We start from the raw sequence: 27,979 nt of genomic DNA, 5'->3' as shown, positions 1-27,979 counted from the left end.
TAGATTTGAGGCAGATTATCATAGAGCTAAAGGAATGAGGTCCAGGAATGGGTGTGGAAGAAAAGCTCCTCCACAGCACCTGAGCTAACGCGACCTACAGGAAAAAATACTGCAGTTTTGAGATTTCTTTCTTTATGTTGTTTCTATGTGAAAGGCTCTCTTTATCACACACACACACACACACACACACACACACTTGTGACCTGTAGGGGGCCTTGAGTTTTACACACCACACACACTCACACTCACACACACACACACACACACAATTGTGTGTTTGTGTTTGTGTTTATCACTGTATGGCTGAAATCAAGAGACATTCATTTCACGGATGATGGGAGAGGGGCTCCTCTGTGCCAAGCGTATCCTGGGTAGTGAGGAAGATAGTGGAGGACAAGAGAGCTGCCAGTAGGGGCCTACTCTTTGGAGATTCTTGTGTCCAGATTATGGTATTCTGATGCCTTGTTCTTCTACAAAAGCATGGCATTTCCACAGGTGCATTGCTGCCTTAAGTTCTGCCAATCAGATGCGTAATAGCATTTTAAGAGGCTGAGTGTTGCTGCTTGGGGGGTCTGAGGACCACCACCTTCACACCAAGTGGAAGTATTAATACTTCCAGTCTGGAGATATGACTTTGTCTGTAAAATTGTAAGAGTGAAGAAAGTTAAACCATGCACATTTACTGAATTCTGGAATACTAGAATTTCAAGAGAGCTCCCCAAAACTGGGAGAAAAAGAAAGGCCAAGTAAAACTCAAGGCCCCCTACAAGACAGTAACGGATTGCATCACCCCAGGAGGTGACCGACAGAAGCAGGGATTTGTCAGTGTCCTTCTGGAATGGATTATCAGGAGGTGTCAGGGCTCCTCTCTGATTTCTGAGGCTAACATTGGGAAGGTGTAACACAGGAAAATGGCTGGAGTCGCCTCCATCAGAAAGTCTGCTGTTGTCTCCTTCATGCCCCGTTCCAGGGGAACGGAGAAGACCTTCTGTATAATTCATCATCACAACCAACCCCTGATTCCTCTGGTGTCTCGTTTGTCCTCTGGTGTTTCGAGAACACCGCGCAGGAAGCTGCTTTACTGTTATTGAAGAAAATCTCAAGGTATCACATTTGCAGTTAGGTCCTTTATAGATATATAATGTAACTGGTAAGACCCAGATTGTCTTGAACTAACATTCCTATGTTTTTATTCCTTTGTATTCCCAAGCTTTCTTCTTTACAGCCTGCCTCATTTGATTTTGAGTTCAATCCTTAGAGAAGTATATTCTTACCCTGCTTCAGATACATCTTTGAAGTTAGACTGTTTTGCAACACCCGGATACCATGGTTTTGTTTGCCTCCCCACCTCTCCTGCCGGGCTCACTTCTTGAGGTCTGCAACCGTCCCCCAGAGGGTCCTTCTGATCCTAATCTTTCCCCCTCCTTTGCTCAGTACATCTCCCATGTCATCTTCTTCCTTTTTCTAAGAGGACATTTCTCGGTGATGTCGGTCACCCTGGCCCTCGTCACTCTCTGCTCCATTCCTTCACCTTGGCTTGAGTTTGGGGAAAAGGAAAGTGAATTAAGCAAAGAGAGATGAGTCAGACATTATGAGCCTAGATGGTTCAGAAAATGATATTATTACCATGAGAAATTAGAGAGTTATACAAGGAACTGATTTGGTGAGAGGAAGAAATTACATAACTAATCTTCATTGAAAACTTGAAGATGCCGGCAGAAGAGCCAAGTGGGGCGGTCCGGTAAGTGACTGGAATTAGAGACTAGTGCTTAGCAGAGACAGTAAAGCTAAGAAAACAGATGTAGGGTCATCTGCATGGAGGCAATAGTTGAAGTCAAGAAAGCAATGCAGCTACTCAAGGGGAGAATACAGAAAGATTACAGAGGAGGGCTGAGAACAGATTCTATGAAATGGCCAAATTTGTGGAATGTGAAAAAAACAAGTAGCCAGAAAATGAAGAAAGGACAATGTATAGGAGAGCAGAGATCTTAAACGCACGGATTGGATTGGTCAGCTTTGGCTAATGCTGTGGATGGTACCCATGGGAAGAGGACTTCTGCTCCTTTGTGTGGAGAAGTTTGAGCAGGCGGGCGGGATGGAGTCATGCTGCTAGTGGTCCATGCTCTCTTTGAAGCTTGCCTGAGTTTTTATCTCTGCATCTTTAAATTACAAGGTGTTCTGATACAGTTGGTTTTTAAAAAGCATTTCTAAGCCTAGCATTAAGTCCCTGCTTTGACTGATCTGAATTTGCTGCTGTATTCTGTGTCCCACTCCTCCTCTACCGCATCTTCAAGAGCCCGATGGTCCATTTGGCTTCTTACCTGCTCTTGAGACAGGGCTCCCTAGTGAAGAGGGGAACGGCCTGAGCTGGCCTTTCAGCTCTGCCCCCGGCAGTGCTTCTCAGTCTCTGAGCCTTCCTTCCTTCATCTTTCAACGACCAGCTGAGGGGTGTCTGGGTGGCTCAGTCGGTTGAGCATCTGGTTGGTTTTGGCTCAGGTCATGATCTCAAGGTCATGAGATCAAGCCCCAAGTTGGGTTCTGGGCTCAGTTTGGAGTCTGCTTGAGATTCTCTCCCTCTCCCTGTGCCCCTCCCCCAGCTTGTGCACAGGTACTCTCTCTCTCTACCCCTCAAGTAAGTAAATAAATAAAATCTCTTTAAAAAAAAAAAAAAGGACCATCTTTTTTTTTTTTTTTTTTAAGATTTTATTTATTTATTTAACAGAGAGAGAGAGCACACGCAGGGAGCAGGGGCAGAGGTAGACTTGATTCCAGGACCCTGGGATCATGACCTGAGCTGACTTTACTGAGTCACCCAGGTACCCAGTAAAGGACCATCTTCATGAGTAGTTGGGAAAATTAAATGAACTGACCTATGAAAGCACTACAGAATAGGACATGGCCCACAGCTGTACAAGCTGGCATTCAGCAGAAATTTTTATTAAACAAAGTAAGATCAGAGTTACCAAAACCTGAAGCTTCAAAGAGCCATTTCTTCTGAGGAGAAAAAAAGTTAAGCACAAGAAATTAAGGTGACAGAGTTAGAGGTGAATCTCAACTGTAGGATCTTTTTCATTTTTCTGTCTTTGAGAAGGTATGTGGAGAACCATACTGAATAGAAACTAAAATTGGAAGGGGGTGTTGTATCAGCAGCTTGGGATTCTGGGTACTTAATGGAGCCCAAGTCTCAGAGCCAACTGTTCCCGCTTCAAGATTCTGGGAAAAAAAAAATTTTTTTAAGATTTTATTTATTTATTTGACAGACAGAGATCACAAGCATGCAAGAGGCAGGCAGAGAGAGAGAGAGGGAAGCAGGCTTCCCGCTGAGCAGAGAGCCTGATGCAGGGCTCAATCCGAGGACCCTGAGATCATGACCCAAGCTGAAGGCAGAGGCTTTAGCCCACTGAGCCACCCACGTGCCCCAAGATTCTGGGAAATTTAAGAGATGCCTTTGACTAAAGTCTGGAGATTCAATGAAGCAGTGATTTACCTTATGTTAGTAATTAACAACTGTACCTAGGTGGTAGGGGTCCTTTAAATCTTTCTTTAGTTACATTTTATAGTTTTAAAATGTAGAGATTAATACATATTTAGGTAGTTAATTATTATGAGTGTGCAGACTTAAGTAGGAAAGTATGTTAACTCCCTTTCTCTGGCTTACCCTTGCCTATGGGAAGCCCACCTCTCAGACCATAAAATCAGAACCAAGGCAATAACTTCTACCTGAAGAAGAACTCTGGCTGTTGGAGGAAATAAATTGCACACCTATGAGAGCAAATATTCCCATAGTTTTATTTCTTAAATTCTTTTAAAAATATATTTCTTAAATTCTTCTAATTTTATTGGAGATTTGATGATTAAGCAGAAAAAAAAATTAGGGGCACCTGGGTGGCTCAGTTGGTTAAGCATCTGCCTTCAGCTCAGGTCATGATCCCAGGGTCCCAGAATTGAGCCCCAAATCAGCAGAGAGCCTGCTTCTCCGTCTTCCCCTCCCCCTGCTTGTTTTCTCTCTCTCTCAAATTAAAAAAAAAAACTTTAAAAAAATAAACAAAAAATATTTTTAAAGCGTCTTTTTGGAAGATTTTGTTTGAATAGGAAATGAGGTCATTTATTTTCTTGTTGTTTTAATTGCATATACTTTCTAATACAGTGAAATGCCCAGATCTTATATGTTTGATGAGTTTTGACAAGAACATCCAGCTATGTAATCCACACCCCTATCAAAATGCAGAAGAGTTCTATCACTCCAGGAATTTCCTTCCTCCTCTGTCCAATTAATTCCCACTCTCCTTCCCCACAAAGGGAACAATTTCTTTCTTTCTTTTTTTTTTTTTTTATCCCTTTTACCATAGATAAGCGCTGCCTGTTCTGGAATTTAAAATAAATGGAACATACAGTGTGTGCTTTTTTGTGTCTGGCTTTTTTTTTTTTTTTGTAACTTTTATTTTGAACTAAGTATAGGTTCACAAGTTGTTGCAAAAATAGTACAGAAAGGTCCTGTGTCCCCATCATCCAGTTTCTCCCAATGGTGACATCTTACATAACTACAGCACATTATTAAAACCAGCAAATTGTACAATGTTGCTGACTAGAGTACTATTTCTGGCTCATTTTGCTTATAGTATATTGTTTTTGAGATGGGATACAACTTTCTTGGTCCTAATCTTTGGTATTGGTTCTTAGGCTTGCTAATTTTGTAATGATACACTTGTTAGTGGGCAGGGGACCGCTATTTGCTACGTAGGAAGCTTCTTTTCTGGAAGGAATAGCGGTATAGTTCTATAGCTAAGAACTTCCTCACCCAGCTAGCATGAGAGAGTAGGCAATCAGAGCTCTGGCGCTTCCTCTCCACGTCTCCTCCCCTTCCTGGGAAGGACCTGTGAACAGGTAACTCATGTTCCCCTCGAACTTTCTAGGGATGGCAGATCTAAAGATCTGGGGAGACTCAGACACCCCAGACATATAATGTAATGCCTTGGGTTTTGAACTTGGAAATAAGAGAGAAACAAAGGCAAATGAGTGGGGGAGAAGATTATCACCACATTGAAAGCTGTAATTTATAGAGGAAGCAGGCTGCCATTCTCATCCTGAACCCCTGGATTAGACATGCCCCCCCCATCACAAGATGCTTCTGCCCCAGGAGGAACAAGGGAGAGAACCTCATACTCCGCAGTCAGGAAGTGAGGAACAATGGTGGCCAGGAGTATCATGATTAAGAATATCTCTTCACAAGGAGCCTCAAGCATTGGGAAGTAAATTTTCCTATGCCTGTTGTTTCCAGGGAGAGACATTTTCTTCTTAATTGCTGTCATGACCATTCAACCTCGTCTCTTCGTTGTAGACAAATTAGTTGTGGCAATAAAGAAATGTCAGTGACTTTAACGTGGAATCGGGGAAAATCCGTGTTAGTACTTGGTAGTTCTCGGTATTATGTTATCTTTCTCAGACTCATTTCCCTCCAGCAGGAGCTGGAGAGTAACGAACAGAGGCAAGTGTGGAAGAGAGTCCCAGAATAGGGCTCTGGGGGTCTGAGGAGGACAGAACCATTTCCTGCGGAAGTAGGACCCCATAGTAGGAAGGTGCCAAATGGGCTCCACAGCCAGGCACCAAGCATTATAAAGGATTATGAGTTAATATTACTTTCATATGCATAGATCTTAACTCCAATAAATTGCTTAGGAATTTAGGGTGCTAGCTTAGAAATTTCCTGGGTACGGTGGCATCTTGTCGTTGCTGCCTCTCTCTCAGCCAGAACTGTATGAACCATCCATGAGACAATACGAAACTCCTCCGGTTACCACAGAGGCTCTGGTTTGGGCATATATGTGGTCGCACATGGGCACAGATCCAGAAAATGAATGCACTTTTATTAATAGGGGGAGATGGTTTTGCTGAGGTTGGAAAATGGTGTGGCTTTGGTTCTTAAATCATTTGACACTGTTTGTGGTCTCTGGTGGCTGTATTCATTCTTTCACATCATCAGTGGGAAGTGAAGCATTTTGCAGTTGGCAGTGAGGTTGAGATAAAGCTCGAGGGATTTTGGTTATGGATGTTCCAGATGATTGAGAAATAAAGTGAATGCTTTTAGAGACAGCCAAGTGGAACGGAGGAGACAACAGACAAGGAATCAGAGCTTAGAATGCCCACCTACCTGGTGGCTGGTGGACTTTCTGAGACTCAGTTTCCTCATCTGAAAAGTGGGACTCATAATACCTTTCTTGTCTGCCTCATGGGCCTGATTTAGGGAGCAAATGAGATCAAGTTTACAGGGTAGCTCTATAAACCATAAAGCGGCTCAAATTCTTTCCATAATCACATTCAATGTATAAAAGTAAATAAAACTGAATCCTCATGCTGATTTTGGGAAAGGAAAACGTAATAACTTGCAGACTATTGATGGTGCGGTTTTTAATTGCACTATGTTCCAGAGGTTTCTTTGAAAGCTGGTTTTCTGAAATTGGGAAAATGTTCCTCCAAGGAACAATATCATGATTGATGGTGACGTTCTTAGGCTAGCCAAAAAAGACTGCTTAACTTGTAATGCACTGAACTAAGAGTTCTAAGGTGAGCTGTGAGCTCCAAGCCCTTAGTGCTCTGGGGCAGCTCTGGTGGCTGAATGCCTTCTAGGGCAGAAGCTGGTGGGCTCCCTGGAGAGTGAGGATTCTAATAGAGGAAAAATGCAAAGGGAAGAGAGAGGGCCAGCCACTCTGGAAATGAGCAGTGTGCACAGGCTCAAATCAACCACTTTGCGCCCATCCTGCCTTGCACCCATCCCACTGCAGTAGAACATGCCGGAATGGGGCCCCAGCTGCCGGGCTTGTTTTGCCATCCTTAAGTCTCATGATATCAATCAGGAGGGTCTCATATTTTAAGACAACGATTTCTTGCATCTGCTAAGGTTTTTCTTTTCTTTTTCTTTTTTTTTAAGGATTTATTTGCTTATTTGGCAGAGAGAGACAGCAAGAGAGGGAACACAAGCAGGGCGAGTAGGAAAGGGAGAAACAGGCAGGGAGCCCGACTCAGGGCTGGATCCCAGGACCCTGGGATCATGACCTGAGCCAAAGGCAGACGCTTAATGACTGAGCCGCCCAGAGACCCCAGGTTTTTTAATTAATAGTTGAAAACACAATCAGAGATCAATAACTAAATGCCTATAATCAATCTGAAAAAAAAAACCAGATGCTTTTTAATTCTAATTTTGCTATACTAAAATGATGTTTATAAATTATAAAAGCCTTTATGAATTATCTAATCACTTCTCAGTATAATTCTTCCCTTTATAATGCATCTCCCAGTGTTGAGGATGCAGTGAGAACTTTCAACGTTAGGGTTTTTGTCAAACTCTTCGGACATTTTTGCTTAGAAATTCTGATTGAAGGTGGGGCCCAGTACCTCTTGTGACCAAGGAAATTTGGGGACCCAGAAAGAAGAAGCTGCCTCAGCAAAAAGATGAGCACCATAAAGTTCTAGAGTGTAGCTTGGTCTGTTTTCAGGAGCAGATTAATAACCAGAATCCCACCACAATGCTTCTTTCTTAGCTTATACCGAAAATGAAGGGTGATGCCTCAGACATCATCTAACAGCTGCTAAGAAGCAAGGACACCGAAATTCCTATCAGCCATCTTTGTAGATGATCAGTTCGGTACTTTCCATTCTCTTCTTCCCTCTGCTCGCCTCGCTGCCCCACGCAGTCACGCATTAGGAGATGGGAAAAAAAAAGAGACATGCTTTTTCTTTTTCTTTTCTTTTTTTTTTTTAAGATTTTTATTTATTTATTTGACAGACAGAGATCACAATCAGGCAGAGAGGCAGGCAGAGAGAGAGAGAGAGAGAGGAGAAAACAGGCTCCCCACTGAGCAGAGGGGAGCTCAACCCCAGGACCCTGGGATCATGACCTGAGCCAAAGGCAGAGGCTTTAACCCACTGAGCCACCCAGGGGCCCCAGAAACATGCTTTTCTGTTTTTTCTTTCTTGGTGGGATGACACGTGGAAACTGCTCCAGAGAGCCCTTTGGAAGCTCAACAGACATCCATAAAATCATCTAACCCGCATTTCTTCTTCAGTCCTAAAGGATTTGAGACGATTTAAAAGTTTATAGACAGTAAAACAGAAAAGTACATAACTAAGCAGAGTTAGAACCCATATAAATTCGAATGGAAAGTTAAGAGCCCTGTCCACTTCTGCAAGCTTAAAGCTTGGACTTTGGTGAACTCCTGCTTTGGGGGCAGGCCCAGTGGGTGGGCTTTCCTGGCGGGGAGGGGGAGGGCAGGAAAACTCATTTGTGATTTCCGCAAATATATCTCTGTTAAAAGTGGGAGCAAGGTTGCAAGTTAAGTGGGTTGACTAGAAATTCGTCTTTACTGTTACCACAGTATTTAACGAGACTCTCCTCCTACCGATCTTGATACATTTTTCCCAGAAACAGCCCCTTGTCTGTGCTTGGCAGTCAGAAGCCCCCTTCCGTCCACCCCCGCAGTGAGATTCCTGGCTCTCAGCCCGCCTCTCAAAATGGGGAGCCTGCTAGGCTGCCTCAGCCTGGTGACCTCCTCCTGATCCCCAGCCCTCAGGGCTTTAAGCTCAGGCCTCTTCCAACCAACACCCGCCCCCACCCCCCACGCCCGCCCTTTCTTGCCAGAGGCTTCTTAAAGGAGAAAGTCCTCCTTTTCTGCTCCCTTGTCCCTTCCTCTCCTCCTCCTCCTCTTTTTCTTCTTCTTCTTTATTTTTTTTTTTAAGATTTTATTTATTTATTTGACAGAGAGAACACAAGCGGAGAAGGGCAGTTGGAGAGAGAGAGAAGCAAACACCCCACAGAGCAGGGAGCCGGAAGCAGGACTTGATCCCAGGACCCTGGGATCATGACCTGAGCCAAAGGCAGGTGCTTAACCGACTGAGCCACCCAGGCGCCCTGTTTTAACTTTTTGTAATGAGATGAGAAAAATAGTAGAAAGAGAGGAAAAAACTGAGGTCGAAACAAGAAAATAAAACCTCCTGAGAGCACTACCATCCCTTTTGCTGAGATGGTGCCTTGCCAGACGTTGGATGTGGGGAGCGAAAGGATGGTTGTAGATTGAAGTCCCCAATCCGTGAAGCCGTGGGAACCAGGGAAGAGGGCAGGTTTCTGCGTGTGATGGTTCGAATGGGTATTGCACGGCCTCTAGCTGCCTGACTTCAGGTCAGGATTCACAAGGGCATCTGGGCTCTTTGGACTCCTGGTGCGGACGCTTGTGAGTCATTCCTGGGATTGATGTAATCCAGTTGCACTTGACCACTGGGCTGTCTCTAGAGAAGGAGAACAGGTAGAGCCAGGGTCAGATGATGAGAATTTTCCACGTTATGGTGGTGATGGCCTGAAAAGCCTAAAATGACGTATTAGCCTTCCCAGAAGACCATTCCTTAGCTGGGAAACCGTGCTTTAGACCCACAGTTAACTAGAATGCTCGAGAAGTTTGTTTTCCCCTCCGATATTTTGGATGCTGAAGCTTTCAGGGAGTAATTTACTGAATTGCTATATAATGGAATTGACTTCAAAAGACCTGAACACATTTACTTGAAGCATTATTTTTATTTTCTCTGCTTTTAAGGGAGTCAGTTATATTTATCTTGCTGTGGTGACAAAGGAAAAGTAATCAAACATATGTATCTTAATTGTTTTTAAAGTTGATTAACGATGGCCATAATGAAGCTTATATTTACATAAGGCTTTACAGTACACAGAGACACTGTTACATGTTTCCATTGTCTACTCACAACCACCCCAGGAGGGGAGCAGAGACCGTAGCTGCTTTTCACAGGTGAGAAAGTGGGAGAAGAGGAACGCTGATGGGGGCCTCAGTCACGTCACCAGAGAGAGATTTAAGACTCGAATCTCTGTCATCTGACTCGAAGGCCCGTGATCCCTCTTCTGCATTTTGGGTGTAAAGTCACACAACACCGAGAGGGGAGCCTTGATGATGTTTGACTCCTGTTAGGTGATGGAGATTGGCAATGCCCTTCCCACATCTCGTCTCGTCGAATCCTCACAACTCCAGGGAGCTGGCACCATGCCCACTTTTCTGAGGAGGAAACGGTTCCCTGGGAGGTTCACTTGCTAATCGAGGCTAGTAGATGCTGGGGCTGGGGTTTGACCAGGTGTCCAGCTCCTGAGCTGACTCTTTTTTTTTTTTAGATTTTATTTATTTATTTGACAGGGCTCATAAGTAGGCAGAGAGGCAGGCAGAGAGAGAGAGGAGGAAGTAGGCTCCCTGCTGAGCAGAGAGCCCCATGCAGGCTCAATCCCAGGAACCTGGGATCCCAGGTTCCCAGGATCATGACCAGAGCCGAAGGCAGAGGTTTTAACCCAATGAGCCACCCAGGCACCCCTGAGCGGACTCTTTTTCACCAAGAGCCTGCCTCATCCTGTTCCATGAGGAAAGAGCACACTAAGTGTCGAAAGTATTAGAGAACTGAAGCATTGGTTTTTCTGACCTTTACCTTGAGTAAATTGGATTTATGGGATTGTTCTCTACTTTTTTTTACAGATTTGTTTACTTATTTTATTTATTTATTTTTAAAGATGTATTTATTTATTTATTTATTTGACAGAGAGAGAGAGAGAAAGAGATCACACAAGGGGGGTGGGGGGAGAGACAGGCAGAGGGAGAGGGAGAATAGGGAACCCAATGCAGGGCTTAATCCCAGAACCCTGGGGTCATGACCTGAGCCGAAGACAGATGCTTACGGACTGAGCCACCCAGGCAACCTGTTTACTTATTTCAGAGAGAGAGGGAGAAAGCAGGGGGATGGGCAGAGAGAGAAAATCTCCAGCAGGCTCCCCACTGAGCTGAGTGTGGAACCCCACATGGGGCTTGATCTCATGACTCTGAGGTCATTACCTGAGACAAAACCAAGAGGCAGATGCTTAACTGACTGAACCTCCCAGGCGCCCCATTCTCTTCTCCACTTTCAGACAAAGATAGCTTTCCTGAGCATTTTTTACAAAATAAGACAAATTTGGGGGTGCCTGGGTGGTTCATTTTGTTAATCGTCTGCCTTTGGCTCAGATCATAATCCTGGGGTCCTGGAATCTAGTCCATGTCGGGCTCCTGGCCCAGTGGGGAATCTGCTTCTGCTTCTCCTTTTCCCTCTGCCCCCTTCCCTGTTCATTCTCTTTCTCTCAAATAAATAAATACATAATTTTTTTTTTTAAAAAAGACAAAATTTCAAGAAATCAGTACTTGTCTCTTGGAAAAGAATGAAACTAACAGTCTTAAATCTCCTTTGCCCAGGGATGCCTGGGTGGCTCAGTCCGTTAAGCATCTGCCTCCAGCTCAGGTCATGATCCCAGGGTCCTCGGATAGAGTCCCACATCGGGCTCCCTGCTAGGCGGGGATCCTGCTTCTCCTTCTGCCTGCTGTTTGCGCTCTCTCTCTCTCTGACAAATAAAATAAATAAAATCTTTTTAAAAATATCCTTTGGCCAGAACATTATTTGATGCTACTCTTAAGCCTATAGAATGAGAGGTTTCTAATCTGTGGAACTGATGTGTCATGTCTCAGGGTAAAGTGAAAGTCTTATGAGAGATAGCTAACAAACCCAGATGATGATTACTTAACCCTAGGGTTTTGGTGTACTAATTGCTTATTAATATGAACTTCTCATTCTTTGCCTTAGAACCAAAGTAGTCTTTCTTTGCATTCTTTTTTTTTTTTTTTTTAAATTCATGCCATTTGTCCTCAGGCCCATGTTGTCTGGTAGGAGATGCCTAACAGGGGCTTGCTTGGTTTTACTACTGATTTAATGAAGCTTGTAGGATGAATTTTGTGGTACGGATTCGTGTTACTGTATTTTCCAATTAAAAAACCAAAATGGCGCAAACACGCTTTTGTCCTAGATGACGGCTACACTGAGAAACTTGGTTGATTCACCACCAGCAAGAAGTAAGTTGCTGAGCATCGGGGCCCTTCCCCAGCTCTGCTCGGTGATGGGACAGTACATGGCTGACAAGGATGTCTGCACCAATATTGCCAGAATATTCAGGTAGGTGGACTAGGAAAATGAAGTAACCTTAAACAAGTGCTAAGGCTTAAATTTGGGGTTATCTTTAATATTTGTGTGTGTGCAGCTTGCAAGGAATCCTATTTTTGCTTCTTACTTCCCCCAGCAAAAAAAAAAAAAAGAAAATCTAGTGGCCCATGTTCAAAATAAATGATGTAAAACTAATGACCCCATTTCCCGTTTATTCCTAATGTGATTCTAAACTCATCCATTGTAAGTCACCTTAGTTCTTTGGTGAGTTGTGAGTTATCCTGGGGTTTTTACAGGATAAACAAAAATTCCTCTTAGCTTATTGGAGATCAAGAACTGTATCACAAAACATGATGAACTTTCTAGTATACTTGGAAATAGTACTTAAGGATTATAATTCAGAAAGGGCAGCATTGCTTAGAAAGTCTGATCTGACCTGATTATTTGATTTCACTTGTGCGACTGAATTTGGGCTCATATACTCACTTGTCATGTTTACACTTCAAGCCAGAAGTGAGGACCGTCGGCATCAAGGTCGCTTCAAAGCAAGATGTTAAATTTCAGAACTGTCTTTAAATTATGCATTTATATTTCCTCTCTCACTGCTCCTTGCCCATGTTTTTACATAATTATCATTCTCAAGAGACCTGGGCCTTTTTAAACTTCACTGTAGTTGTTTAGTAAAATAGAACATTCTCTGAAGACCCATCGGTAACTGACCCTGGGATGAGGATGGGAGTCCAGATTTGATTTTTTTAGCCCTGTGCTTTCCCTTCTGGGTACTTAGCACTCCCATTTTGAAACACTATAAAATCCTACATTTTGGTTTTGTATCTGGTGGTGTGCAGGGATTCAATTTAATTTTTTTCCCATATGGCTAGTCAGTTGTCCCAGCACCTTTTATCAAATATACCATTCTCCCCAACTCCTCCCCTGCCCCACCGGTGATTCTAAGAGCTTAGCTATTCAAACACAAGATTCCATATACTTGTAGGCCTGTTTCTGGGCATTCTGGCCCATCCTCAGATCAGTACTGCACTGTCTCTACTGTTATAGATTGAAGTCTTGCTATAAGATAAGATGAATCCTGGGGTGCCTGGATGGCTCAGTGGGTTAAAGCCTCTGCCTTCGGCTCAGGTCATGATCCCAGGGTTCTGGAATCAGGCCCCGCATCGGGCTCTCTGCTCAGCAGGGAGCCTGCTTCCTCCTTTCTCTCCGCCTGATTCTCTGTGATCTCAATCTGTCAAATAAATAAATAAAATCTTAAAAAAAAAAAAAAGGTAAGATGAATCCCTCACCCCTTTTCTCCTTTAAGATCCAAATTCTTCCCTCTTTCTCAAGAGTTGGAGAATCAGCTAAAGTTTGTGGTAGGAACTTTAGGGTTTTTCTTGGAATAACACTGGGTATGTAGAGCAACTGGGATGCAAGTGAAGAGAACGGACACATTTATGATACAGAGTCTTCTACCAATAAACATTTATGATATTTTCTTTTATATCTTCCCATAAAATTTTATAATTTTCTCCAAAAAGATTTTGTACATCTTTTATTAGATTTATCCCTTCATGGCTTTTGCTGCAACTACAAATACAGTCTTTTAAACATATACATATATATATATATATATAAAAGATTTTATTTATTTATTTGACAGACAGAGATCACAAGTAGGCAGAGAAGTAGACAGAGAGAGAGAGAGGAGGAAGCAGGCTCCCTGCTGAGCAGAGAGCCTGATGCGGGGCTCGATCCCAGCCTGGGATCATGACCTGAGCCGAAGGCAGAGGCTTTAACCCACTGAGCCACCCAGGCACCCCTAAACATATTTTTAAAGGGGATTAAGAAGTACAAATTTCTATTTATAAAATAAGTCACAGGGAAGAAAAGTACAGCACAGGGAATATAGTCAATAATTTCATAATAACTTTGTATGGTGACAGGTAATGACTACACTTATGGTCAACATGTTATAAATGTATAGAATGTTGAATGACTATGTCATATACCTGAAATTAACATAGTAGCACATGCCAACTATATAATATGTGTATAAAATACTTCCTAATAGGTTGTTGCTGGTTTATATAAATAGTATTGATGTTTGCTTATTAATCTTTACCAAGGAATCTTGAAATTTAGGGCCAAGAGTTAGTCTGTAGATTTTCTTGGATTTTCTAGACAATTTGTCTGCAAATAAAAATAATTTGTTATTTTTTCCCCCAATTATTACAACTCTTTCCTGCTGTCCCACCTCTTCCTTACCACCTCGCTCAGGATGTCCCATTGAAAGCTGTAAGAGTGTTGGACCTGCTGCCTTGCTCCTGACTCTTCAAAGGAAATATTTTTGTGGTTTTACCAATTAAAAGTAATATTTATTGTAGGTTTTTGTCTAAACCCTTCAGAAGGCTAGGGAAGAATTTTCTCACACTAATGGATGTTAAATTTTCTTGAATGCTTGCCCTGAATCTATTTTGATTACGTGGATTTTCTTTTTTTAGTTCATTAATATAGAAGATCACAGATTAATAGATTTTCTCATGTTAAGCCACTATATACGTGCTAAGTTTAATTGGCTAATATTTTATTCAAGATTTTTCATCTGTGAGTTAGATTAGCCTGTACTTTTCCTTTTTCATATTGTCCTTGTCTGGTTTTAGTATCAAAGTTTATTCCAGCCTCATAAAATGAGTTGTGAAATATTCCCACTTTTTTTCTTTCCTAAAAGAATTTGTGAAAATGAAACTTACCTATTTCTTGAAAAATTTGTAGAACTTGTTTGAAAATCTATTTTGTCCTGGTAGGTGTATCTGCACATTCATGTGTGATTGTCACTGACTACTGATTCACTTTCTTTAATGGTTATATATTTGTTGTATTCTCTATTTGTACTGGGGTTAGTTTCAGAAAGTTATATTTTTATAGGAATCTGCCCATTTTATCTAAGTTTTCAAACAACATAAAGTCATTCCAAATATTATCTTATTATCCTTATAATCTTTGTTGCATTTTGAATCATGTCCCCTTTTATTCTTTAACTAATAATATTTACTACTACTATTATTTTTTTTTAAGATTTTATTTGTTTATTTGACAGAGAGGGAGATCACAAGTAGGCAGAGAGGCAGGCAGACAGAAGGGGGGAAACAGGCTCCCTGCCGAGCAGCGAGCCTGATGTGGGGCTTGATCCCAGGACCCTGAGATCATGACCCAAGCTGAAGGCAGATGCTTAACCCACTGAGACACATAGGCACCCCTACTACTAATATTATTTAAGAAATACTTAGATAACGGCTATCAAGTGCCAGGCAGTGTTCTGAGCACTTTCCAAATATGAAATTATTTATTCCTTATAACAACTTTAAAGGTGGGTACTATCCTTATTGTCTTCATTTCATATATAAGGAAACTGAGTCATGCAGAGGCTTAGTACTGTTCTCAGTATCCCACAGTTGGAAATCAAACCAGGCCATCTGTCTGGCTCTGGAAGCCGTATATTTAAGCATTAGGTCACGCTGACTCTGCATTGTTTATACTGATTTTCACTCCTTTTGATTGCATATGATGTTTCTCCTTTTTTTCTGGGTCAGTCTTGCCAAAGGTTTGCTAATGTTAATAATTTTGGTAAAGTATCAGCAGATTTCTTGATCCAATCCATTGTATGTTTGTTTTCTATTATATTCCTTCTGTCCTCATCTGTATCAACCCTTTTCTTCTACTACCTTTGGGTATATTATATTTTTCTTCTATTTTAGTTAGAAATTTCATTCCTTTTTTAAAATCCTTCTGAAGACTAGAAATTTTCTTTTAAATGGTGCCAAAAAGCATTTCCTTTAAATGCTTTAAATGGTGTATCTCACAAATTTTGATTTGTGGGTTTTAGGTTTTTTTTTTCAGTTATTCGGGTCTCCGTGTTTTATTTTTAAACCTTCATGTTTCTCCGTCCCATAAGTTATGTTTTTAAGTTTTCAAAAGTAAGTTTTCTAAGATATATATTCTTTTTTAAAAATTATTTTTATTAACATATAATGTATTATTAGCCCCAGGGATACAGGTCTGTGAATCGTCAGGCTTACACACTTCACAGCATTCACCATAGCCCATACCCTCCCCAATGTCCCTAACCCAACCACCCTTTCCATAACTCCCCCTCCCCCCAGCAACCCTCAGTTTGTTTTGTGAGATTAAGACTCTCTTATGGTTTGTCTCCCTCCCAATGTCATCTTGTTTCATTTTTTCCTTCCCTGCCCCCCAAATCCCCAACCCTGCCTCTCAAATTCCTCATATCAGAGAGATCATATAATAATTGTCTTTCTCTGACTGACTTATTTTGCTCAGCTTAATACCCTCTCGTTCCATCCATATTGTTGTAAATGGCAAGATTTCATTTCTTTTGATGGCTACATAGTATTCCATTGTATATATGTACCACATCTTCTTTATCCATTCATAAGATATGTATTCTTTTTTTTTTTAAAGATTTTATTTATTTATTTGACAGAGAGAAATCACAAGTAGGCAGAGAGGCAGGCAGAGAGAGAGGAAGGGAAGCAGGCTCCCCCCTGAGCAGAGAGCCCGATGTGGGACTTGATCCCAGGACCCTGAGATCATGACCTGAGCCAAAGGCAGCGGCTTAGCCCACTGAGCCACCCAGGCGTCCCATAAGATATGTATTCTTATGTTGATTTCCTAACCTAATTGTTCTTTGACCAGAGAATATAAGCTCGAAGACACTTCTCTGAAAATTTACTGAGACTTGTTAATGGCCTCGTACAAGGTCACGTTTTTACAATATTGATGATGTTTTACCTATTAATCTATCACTTAATGAGAGATTTAGGAACATCTCCCAAGTTGATACAGGTTTGTCAGTACTGCCTTGTGGGTTTTGGTTGGTTGCTTGTTTGCATGCCTTCAAAATTTTGAAGCTGTTATCAAGGCTTTTAACTTTCAGGACATTTTGCCTCTTATCGCTGTATCACTATTGAACAGTTCAACATTTGTTTCTGATGGGGTCCCAGGGGATTCAGTGGTTGGTATCTAAACAGAATTTGTGTAAATTTCTTAGCTTGTGTTTTCTGAACCACATGTGTGGTGTAAATTCACACTGAATACATGTATCAGAGACTTTGGGTTTCTCTTTTTCGAAGGATCCCCCCTGGCCCCCACCTCCATGCCCCCAGAGACTAGAGCAGACAGCAAGCCTCCTTGTGTCTTCTCTGGACTGGCGTGCGGAGTATTTCTAGCCTCTTTTTCAGGCACGGGCAACCCTTTGAACATCTGCATTTGGAGTAACCATATGTATATTTGAACTTAATGAGAAAAAAAAGTTTATTTTTATTTTCCCATTTGGCATTTCTGCAGCAAACTTACCTCTTACCATGACTGCTGTGTAGCCTTGGCCAACTACTCCAGATGTTACGCCTTGTTTTTGAAACTGATAAACAAATACCAGAAGAAACAGGTCAGTTCTTCATGCATATAATTCTTCAGAATGTCTTTGTATTGGTGTGTTCTTGTGAGCTCATGTCGGGTAGTTTTATGTTTTGAAGGTACCAGTTTCTTTGAGAAGCTTCCATCTGATGTGTTCACGGGCAGACCAAGGAGACTATTACTTGTAGGAGTTGAAGAGGGAGTAGTTTGAGGCAGAAAGGTCTACAACAGGATGGTTGATATAGTAAGATTCCTGGTTTAGGGAACAGTGTCGTTCCTCCCAGTGATTTATAGACCCTTACTTGAGAATCCTCTTGGGGTGGGATGGGCGTCATTTCCAGACCCCATCCTCAGCCTGAGTCAGATGGGTGGGGAGAGGCCTGGCCATCTGCACTTCAATGAGGACCGCTGGAACCTCTGATGCAAAGTACAGTTTGGGAACCCTGACAATGGGTAGACTCTAAAGATTCTTCTAGCCCTGAAATTCTTTAGTTCTTTGACACTTTAGTATTTAGAAGATGAAATTCTTCCAAAGTAAGGTAAATATCAGAAAGAAAATAATTTGGGATTAATGGATCAGGTAAAAGTGTATATATAGTTGTTTAAAAGAAGGAAGAAGTCACAAATGACCCCACCTTCATAAAATCATAATAGTACAAACATTAAGGTTTATTATAAGTTCTTGAATATTCATTAAATGCAGTTTATTTTTATTCAGCTTTATAAATGCTTAAGGTGACATCAGCTCTTTAGTGAGACTTTTTTTTTTTTAAGATTTTATTTATTTATTTGACAGAGAGAGATCACAAATAGGCAGAGAGGCAGGCAGAGAGAGAGAGAGGAGGAAGCAGGCTCCCCGCTGAGCAGAGAGCCTGATGCGGGACTCAATCCCAGGACCCTGAGACCATGACCTGAGCTGAAGGCAGCGGCTTAACCCACTGAGCCACCCATGTGCCCCTAGTGAGACATTTTATACATGAACACAATATATATTCATTTCCAATATGGTAAAATTTCAGAATCACTAAGTTTAAAACCAAATAATTTATGTGTATACTAAGAACATTTTAATATAAAGCTTTGTGTTTGTTTATATTGGACATCTCAAAACCACCTCCGAATATAATCCCCGTTTGCCACAAATAGCATGTAACTTATTTTTACCCAGCCCAGTACTTCTGCTGAGAATGACTAAATTTGTCAGATTTGATGCTATTATTAGCAGATTTATTAAAAGGTTACTAGTTTCTTTTTGGTTATACAGATGACAGAGAAGTTTCTATGCTCATATTATACCATGACTACATCTTGAAGATGATAAAACCTTGCTTAAAGTGTTAAGTTTTCATTTAGCTTTTAAGCAGTGATTTACAAATATGCACTTGAGTTTCTGATTCCGAGTATTTGGGCTGCAAATGCTTTCCCCTACATATTTAGTGTTTTCTCTAAATTATATTCTTTGTATGATTTCAGGGTATAAGAATTTGCTATGTTAGTGGAAGAATCGATTTGATTAATCTACCCGAAAGTATTTCTGATCTGCTATTAATTGAAGTGTCCATTAAACATTTATTAATCTAGAATTTGGTACAATATATTATCTGAACTGTAATCTTTGGACAAGTGACTTACTCCAGCAGAAAACTTAGGCACTCCTATTCTTTGTTGTCTTTTTTAAGGAAAAAAATAAAATGGTAGAAAAGATACTTTACTATAGCATTAAAAGAATTCTTTTAGAACCTGTACTTAAAAAGTTAAGTTATAGATTTTATTTTGAAGTGTTATTTTATGGACTTTCTTTGTAATTTTATTTTGTCATCATTATTCTCTTTTCCTTTGGTGTTTTGATCAGGGATGATTCAGATAACTAGAACTGGAGAGGACACCTTTGCTTGCACTAGAATTTTCAAAAGTGCGTGAAAGAAAACATTTCTGTTTAACAGTTTGATTTTAAGTTATGTCAGAACCTGTAATTTTTTAAAAAGGAAGAAAACCTATCAGTTCAGTGCTAACAAATAGCCCTGTTGTTTTGTAGCATTACTAGTAATAGCTGTTTGTTTTTCTAACTGTAGCTTGGATGATGGCCATGTTTAGTAAACAGACAGATCCCCTGGTATCTTGCCAATATGAGACACTTGTGATGTCAACATAGTTAGGAGTATGCTTTTTCTGATTCAAGGGATGAACCTTCTTAAAGTTTAATTGGCACAAACTTTTACCATGCCTCTTAGTGAACTATTTTTCACTTTGGACCAATAGTTATCTGTAAAGCAAAATTGGTGTTTCAGAGCCATATTTTTCCTCTGTTGATCTATATGATAATTTTGTGTTCCTATTAAAATTATTTTGGTTCAGAAGAATGAAGAACTCCTTGCAAACTATGTGCAGTACATATTGTTTCCAGAATCATCAAAGAAATGCATAACTTATTAAATTATTTTTATCACTGTAGTAAAAATAATATTCAGGGGTGCCTGGGTGGCTTAGTCAATTAAGCATCTGCCTTTGGCTCAGGTCATGATCCTGGGGTCTTGGGATTGAGTCCCACATCGGTCTCCCTGCTCAGCGGGGAGCCTGCTTCTCCTTCTGCCTCTCTCCCTGCTCATCTTCTCTCTCTCTCTCTCACTTTCTCTCACTCTTTCTGTCTCTCATATAAATAAATAAAAACTTAAAAAAATCATATTCAGATATATTGTATATTTCCTTGTCTTCTTAAAGGTACTAAAAATAATTTAACCTCTTCTTTTTTAAAAAATAATTTTTATTAACACATAATGTATTATTTGCCCCAGGGGTATAGGTCTGTGAATCATCAAGCTTACATATCTCACAGCACTCACCATAGCCCATACGCTCCCCAATGTCCAAACCCAGCCACTATATCCCTACCTAATTTAACGTCTTCTTTTTTAAGATTTCATTTATTTATTTATTTGACAGACAGAGATCACAAGTAGGCAGAGAGGCAGGCAGAGAGAGAGGAGGAAGCAGGCTCCCCACTGAGCAAAGAGCCCCGATACGATGCGGGGCTCAATCCCAGGACCCTGAGATCATGACCCAAGCTGAAGGCAGAGGCTTAACCCACTGAGCCACCCAGGCGCCCCTAATTTAACCTCTTCTTGATGCCCAAGGTCAATATTATAAGTATTACTCATTGCTCTAGAGGGTATCTCTCCCATCCTGGGAGCATGAATCTGTTGATGAGATTCTTTAAATGTCTTTTTGTAGATTTCTCTCTCTTCCCTTTCTACTGATTGTTAACTCTGCCTTTGGTAATCTTTACTTACATTTTGTGATTATTTCCCTGCAGTTAGGAGAGGAAACTCACAATAAAACTTGTTAAAAGTATCACTTAAAGAAGCCTTAAATACAATTGAATATGAATGGGCTCTTAATGAGGGGACCTGAGGGGACTCTTAGATGCAATAGCCCTTGTCATTTCTCATCTTCAAGGGCCAATTAGTAGTACAAGATGTAGCTCTCCTTTATGAAGCTTTTGAAGACCCTCAGTTGCTCCCACATCTGTGCATCATTTTAAAGATTCAAACATAGCCAGTACACCCAGCTAGCACACCCAGAGCTAAGGATGTCCCAAGCAGAATGTCCCTAGTCTTAACCACTTCACGGTAATGAAGAAAAATTACTCAAAACTTAGAAATAAGCTGGGCTGGGAGGCTACATGTCCTGACAAAGCCATGCTGGGGAACTGTTTAATTCTGCAGGAGAATGTATCTGTGTTTAAACTTGCTATTTACTATTTGATTAGAACCCAGGCCCTGTAAAGTACATATTAATTTGTAGATTTTTCTCTGGTAGACAAGATAACCTCAAAAGTTATGATTGTATGACCCTGGGGACTATTAGCCAGGTGCGTATCTAACCTAGTAATCGAACATTCTTTTTAATGCTTGTAAGCACCCAATTCTTTAATTGTTCTTGGAGCCAGCTTAACCATTGTATTGGCTCCCTCATTAATGAGATAAGTAATTTTTTTAATGTGTTAATTTTATATCTGTATGAGAGTCATGTTGTTAACTCTTCAAAAATTCTACATTGACTCTGTGCCGTGTTTTACTTATCCTAAAGAATGAAATGTTTACAGTTTTGATCTCTGATTTTTTTTTTTTAGTAAGAAAAACGGACACATAATTTATATTATATTTAGAAGAGCAGGGTAATTGTTCAGGCCATAAGGAAGTAGTTATGTGTCCCAACTACTTCCTAAAATCATTAACCAAAAGCTCCATACTCCATAGGTCTTTATAAATATTTCTTTTGTGATTCTCCAAATGGTTGTTTTTTGTGTAGCTGCCTCGCCCACTACTGGGAAAATTCCTGAAGGACACAAGCCTTGTTTTGATAAACCTGAGATGATGCTTGGCATACTAGATGCATGACAAAATGCTGAAAGAATGAATTTTGAGTATTTCAAATGCTTTGGAATCCGTAAAGCATGAAAAAATATTTCTTTTAGTATTATAGTACTTCTTCCTTAAATACTTACTTTCCTTTTCCTGCTTTGGAGGAGGAAATAATAATAATTTTTTCCCACATTTTTCACATTGGTGAACTGTCATACAGAGGACTAAAACAGAAGTAAGGGATTTTAAATTACTTCAGACCAGGATAGCGTCTTAGGTTCATGTTCCCAAATGGTCAGGGGAATATGATTTGTATTTCCTCTCTTTTAGAAATAAAAGTAAATCCAGAAAACCCATACCAGGCATGTTCTGCTGGGAATGTATTAATCTGCAGTGGCTAAAAACTGCTATACCTGAGATTTATTTGGATGTTGAGGCTTTGAACTAATCTTTGGAAAACCCACCAGGCTTTCAGCAACTTACAGAATTGTTAGTTCCTACAATTTTTATTTTATTTTATTTCATTTCTTTTCAGTGTTCCAGAATTCATTGTTTATGATTACAAAAATCCTAGACTAAGTTGGGTTGTAGATGTATACTTTGGAAGACTGGTAGTCTCTTAATAGACATAGCTATCACCAAGCGATTAAAGAAGCAGGAGGAGTCTATATACCTTATCTTTCTTCTGAGGGGTCAGTATTAACTTTATCTTAAAAGTCTGAAGGCTACACTGGGAATCAGCAGAGACTTCATTTTTCTGAGACTAATTTTTGAAGGAAAGAGTGTTCATGTCTAAGCATTTTTTTTTCCAAGAATACAGAATAAAAATTTAAAAAAAAAAAAAAAGGAAGGAAAAAGAAAGAGCCCTCTGCATACCTCCTTGAGTGATTTTATCAATCTGGTGAGGAGCTCTGCAGGAAATTGTGTCGGCCACTTCCATGGTCCAGCAAGGGGGAAATTCTGTTTTGACTCAGGTAGTGCCAGAGCTGATGGCTGCAGGGAGAAGTAGAATATTTCCTCCCCGTATCTGCTGATTTTCCCACTGAAGGAAAAAAAAAAAAAGAAAGGAAGGAAGGAAGGAACAAATTTTGCATGAGAAAATGTCAAAGGTTAAAAAAAAAAAAAAAGAATTCCTTTTTTTTTTTTTTAAACATTATTCATATTCATCTCTTATCAAGGTAAAGTCTGACTTCTGCAAATAAGACCGGGTCTTTTTAAAATGTACTTCATCTATGTTTATCAGGTCAGTGATAATGAAGGGTTGAGGGGCATTTTCACTTTTATATTCTACACCTCTGTGTTGTGAAAATCTGTTACAAGGAACATGGATTTTTATTTTTTAAAGTGATACTATAAACACAGACAGTAGGTCTTAAGATGGAGAGATTTCTAATTCTTTCTTGATAATAGCTCCTAAATGATCATCAGAATCACCCTGGGAGCTTTAAAAATACACATTCTCAGGGCCCCACCTGTGGAGATTCTGGTTCTGGGCTGGAATGGGGCCCAAAGGCCTATTTTTAGAGGTCGTCAAGTGATTGAAATGCATAGCAGCTTTGGGAACCCTGTGGTATAACTTATTAAAACAATTTCTCCAACATCGACAGCGGAGAGTTTCTATAAAATCTCAAGAGATTTTAACATGATGAATCCGATCAGCCACACAGGGTCAGTCTTTCTCTGAGGGGCCTGCGACTGACAGTGCATCTCCCTTGCAAAATCGGAGCCAGACTCGCAAGACAAAGCAGGTGCTGATGGGAATGCTGACGGGAAAGGTTTCCCCAGCAAGGAGGGGTAACCGGCCCTTTCGCTTTTTGCACCAAGAGCTGAAGGCTTTCTTAGCTAGAGAAAATGAGATGGTTTATTAGATGCTTCCATGAATTACCCCCACCGCCCCGCCTCGCTGGACTTGTGTCAAAACGTCTAGTCCTGGATAAAAGAAAACAAACAAAAAAGGAATCGCAGGACCACTCCCAGAGTTAGACTGACAGTGCTTGACAGCACGGCATCGTGTTGGTGAGTTTTCAGACGTGGGTCGGGAACCACTCAGGAGAGGCAAGTTCAGGCTTCCTCCTGCAGGACCCTCAAAATGGCCTCAACCTCAGGTAACTAGACAGACTCTGCGTTGTGGATTTGCATTGAGCGAAGTCACCCCCAGATTTTATTGGTAAAGGAATGTTCCTGCTGGTGTCCTGCTCTGAGAAAGTTCAGTGTAGACCCATATCCAAACTTCGTAAGTTTGCAGCAGATACATCTGAGGAAGACTTGTGTGTGTACAAAACATGGCCAAGTTGGCTCCAGCCCTCTTTGCACACAGCCCTCCAGCAAGGTGGGCCTGTCTGTGGCGGACGGTTGTGGTACCAGCCAGGGTTTCTGGTTTTTCAACAGTCTCAGAGAAAAGGAATCCACTCCTCCCAGCTCTTACAAAGGACTTCCTCAGGGAGAACAAGAGAAACGTCTTTGGCTCCTGTCTGAGGAGGTTAATTGGTCCAAGATCCACGGTACGACTCATAACTCCGGTTCCCACACACACACATGGAGACCAAAGCACAACATTTCAGTCAGCTTGATGCCGCCCGAAAGCTAAACGGTAGCACGAGGTAGAGCAGCTATTACAAATGCTAACCAAAACTCGATTAAATGACACGTCTCATTTCAGAAATGTGCATATACTGTATGCTTTATGGTGTAAACTGCATTTGGTAGAAACCAAATGTACCAACAGATGGTTCTCGAAACACAGGAATGAGCAGGGTCGGCAGCATCCTTGCAAACCGGGGCCTACCTCAGAAGGTGCCCCTGACGTCAGCATCACCACAGTTAGCGTCTCCACAAAGTATGCTTGGGTTTGTTTTCTGGAAGAACATGAAGGGATTTTCCCCACTTCTTCTGGAAATATCTATTGGGCAGGAGATCCGGTAAAATGCCTCCAAGAAGCTTTGTGAGATGGGCAATATTTCACAGAGGTCATGGTCCAGAAACAATAACCTTTATCTGCATTCCCATCACTTGCACCCATCGAGCAGCTGCCTGTCTAACCCTCTCCATTTTTAGATGGGGTCAGTTTCTTGTTGTTGTTTTTTTTTAAAACCGGAACTTCCAGAGGCAGGCCAGTCATCAGAGTACTCACAAACACTGCCTGGGAATCGCCTGGCGTGTCCTTGCTTGTGCCGCTTTCAAAGTCAGGCCTCCCTCATTCCATGTGGTATTCTTTCCGGCGAAGCGGTCATGTTCAGCCTCGCACGCACAGTGAGCCCCGTCTGATCTGGAATGCCTGGACATGGCCGTGTTGACCGCAGACCTGGAATGTCTACGGAGTGTGGGCTGACCGCACCACCGTGTGCCGTCTTTCTAGCTGTTTCCTCCTTAACGCAACCACAGGGGTGCAGCCGTCCAGAGATAGCGTGCCCTCTCTCTCTGCTCCACCTTGTGCGGGGCCAGTGAGGATTGGCCAGGAAGGCACCTCTACCCCTTCCCCTGGAGCCTTTATATGGCAACTTGGCTCCCAGCTCACCCTCGGCCTCCCGCCTGGTAGGAGCGGGCCCGTGGCTCTCTTCCCAGCCACTCTGCAGGCACATTCCCAGTGGGTACTGCTAGCATTTGGCTGCGCTCACTCCTTTTCTCAGCCTTGGCCTTGGTCTGCACTCCTGACCGGGCACGCAGCACAATAAGCCCTCAGCGTGTTCATTCTTTCCAGCTCCTGCTGCTTTGCCCTTGTGGAACTGGCTCTTCCCCCACGCAGCACGGAACCCGGACGCCTGATTGATGTCTGCGGACTTTAAAAAGAACAGAGCCCAGTGAAATTCTAGCCCTGCCTGGCACTTTGGAGTGATCCAGGAGCACGTAGCTGGGGCTTGATGAATGACTGCCGACGGGATGGATAGTTGAGGCATCCCGTGTGGTGTCTTCTGGTTTGATCGTCCACTTAGACCCTGGGTTTTGAGTCTCCAGCATCTCGGATTCTTCCGTCTTGTACAGGTCGGCACTTCTGCAAACCGCTGACCCACCTTCAGGACCCCAGGGTTAATTAGCATTTTTGCAGGAACACAGTCTGCCTGCCATGTGGGTAAAACTGATCTGTTCTTCAAGCCACCTGTAAGTTTGATTCACATGGACGATTCATGTTGACCTTTCGTTTGAGGCTGGGAATTTGGGTAAAGGTGGCAAATTGCAAATCCCAATTAGCTCTCAGATCCACGTTGCATGAGAAACTCTTAACCCAGTTTTAAATGGGGCACCATGAAGATCTTTGTAAAGTTTTCCTTTACTCACTAGACGTGGTTCTCTCTTAAGTAAGTGGCATCTGCTGACCATGATTTATTCGTTCTGGGATAGTTTGATACAGTTCCTTCCCTGGGGTTGGCGTGATGCACACCAGTTATTTTAAGGCTGGGTAGGAAGGGTGTGGGCCTCGAGGAGGAACATGTTGGCTTTGGCTGTCCGTGGCCAGGGCTAATAACGTGAGGTCTGTGGAACTGGTCGCACGGGGCCAGATGGTGCATCAGACGCTAGCTTCGACATTTACTAGGCAGTGCATGTTTTTGAGCAAGGTGATGATGTAGGAGCCTTAGGAAGCGGTGTTAATGTTGATCCCAGAGGGAGGACCCCATCAAGGGTCTGTGGCAGGTGTCTATAGATAGGGACCTCCCCCCGGGGGGGGGCAGGCATAGGAAGGAGAGGCCGGGAGATTCTGAGATGGCAGAGCAAAGGGACCTCGGCGACTCGTTGATGAGTGGAGTGAGGAACCACAGATGTCCGTGGGGCCAGGTCTGGGGGACTGGACAGGTGAGGGTGATGGGAAAGGACAAGAAGGGCTAACGGAGTTTGGGAATCTGTCCGTAAGCACAGGTGCTCCGAGTCCTGCCCCTTCTCACCGGGCTTGGACCTGGGGCTCGGTGAGTGCCGGGAAGCCTGAGTGCCCACATCTCTGAGAAGGAAAGTCCCCTTCGCTGACTTGAGGCCAGTCTCTCCCATGTGGAAAGCAACATCAACATGCCTGCCCCTTGCTTTTTTCCAGTTAAAGCAATTTCATTTATAGCAGCACGGGGCCCACTGAGACTGAGTACCGTGCTTGCTCGTGAGGAAGAATTTCCAAGACTAAGGAGAATATCCCACACCATGACTGGAAGGCACGTTGGAGGTCAGGGCTCTTGAGAGAGATGGACCTGTTTGTCCGAGCTCTGGTTGGCCACCGCTGTGGCTGCGCCAAGTCCATTTTTATGCACAACGAGAAAGTGCGTATGAACTCGTGATACTAGACTGCTTTCTTTGAGCAAAATTTTATCTCTCCTGATTCATCTTCACTTTGCTGTTTCAAAATTCATGGCTGGGGGTATAAATCTGCAAGCTGGTATTAAATTTATTAAAAATGTTCCAGAAGTTCAGGGTTGATTTGGAGGGGGCTCTCCGAGACAATCTGAGAATAAAGGAGCAAATCTGTACCTCAAAGGAGACCTGTCTTCTGCTGAAATGATTTTCTGCTGTGGATTCAAGCCGTGGTCTCCACACATGGTGACTTTGGGCCTTTGTCTAATTCTTCAAATCTTTATAGAATATTTAATCAAGGGGTACTCTGTGGACTCAAGAGGGATTGGGCTGTGGGACAATAAACGACCTCTCTGTGCTGCAGTCCGAGGCAGTCCTCCGCGCAGGGCCGACCACCCAGGGCCGGCCTCGGCCAGCCGGGGCCTCTCAGGGATTCCAGATGAGTCAAGACAAGCACCACCTCTGCCAGCCTCCTGGGAGACGGCTTCTATTTCGGCCTCGTCCATGTTCCCTAGCTCTGTAGAGAATAGAGTCGAGGAAGGTGGTGGAGGGGGACTGAAAAGCTGCCTGAGCCAACCCCGAGGAAGAGGACAGACCCAGTGAGCATAGCAGTTGCTGGAAGCTTGGTGCCGCAAGCCGCGCAATCTGCCATCCCCGTTTGTTGATCTCGCATGCCATCCTTCAGTTGGCACCACGGCTGCCAGGAACCACCCCCTCCTTTTTCCATGCGAAGGCAGGGAAAGAGGCATTGTGGCAGAGTTAACTCTTCCTGCCCCGAAGTCTAGAGTTCCTCCTTCCCCAGGCCCCCTGCCCCAGGTGGGGGGTTGGGACGTTGGTAATCTGTGCCATGTTAGGATCCACACAGATATTAGATTTGAAGGATTTCAGAAGTCAAAGGGGCCGAGGGAATTTTTCCGAAGAAGAAA

General features: G+C 42.3%; 1 protein-coding gene across 3 annotated transcripts in view; it reads left to right on the top strand.

Annotated features, from left to right (window-relative positions):
• ARMC2 (armadillo repeat containing 2) overlaps positions 1–27,979 on the top strand; it is a 111,395-nt gene that overhangs the window by 61,357 nt on the left and 22,059 nt on the right. For 2 of the 3 annotated variants that reach the window (XM_032338874.1, XM_032338875.1), the window contains exons 11-12: positions 11,867–12,012; positions 17,359–17,458. The exons of the other annotated variant lie outside the window; for it this stretch is intronic. In XM_032338874.1, coding sequence (XP_032194765.1) covers positions 11,867–12,012; positions 17,359–17,458 — 246 coding nt within the window. The remainder of the gene's footprint in view (positions 1–11,866; positions 12,013–17,358; positions 17,459–27,979) is intronic. 3 annotated transcript variants of the gene reach the window in all.

This window comes from Mustela erminea, chromosome 4 (assembly GCF_009829155.1).
Source record: "Mustela erminea isolate mMusErm1 chromosome 4, mMusErm1.Pri, whole genome shotgun sequence".
Taxonomy (NCBI): Eukaryota; Metazoa; Chordata; class Mammalia; order Carnivora; family Mustelidae; genus Mustela; species Mustela erminea.
This window is presented reverse-complemented; position numbering and strand designations above follow the sequence as displayed.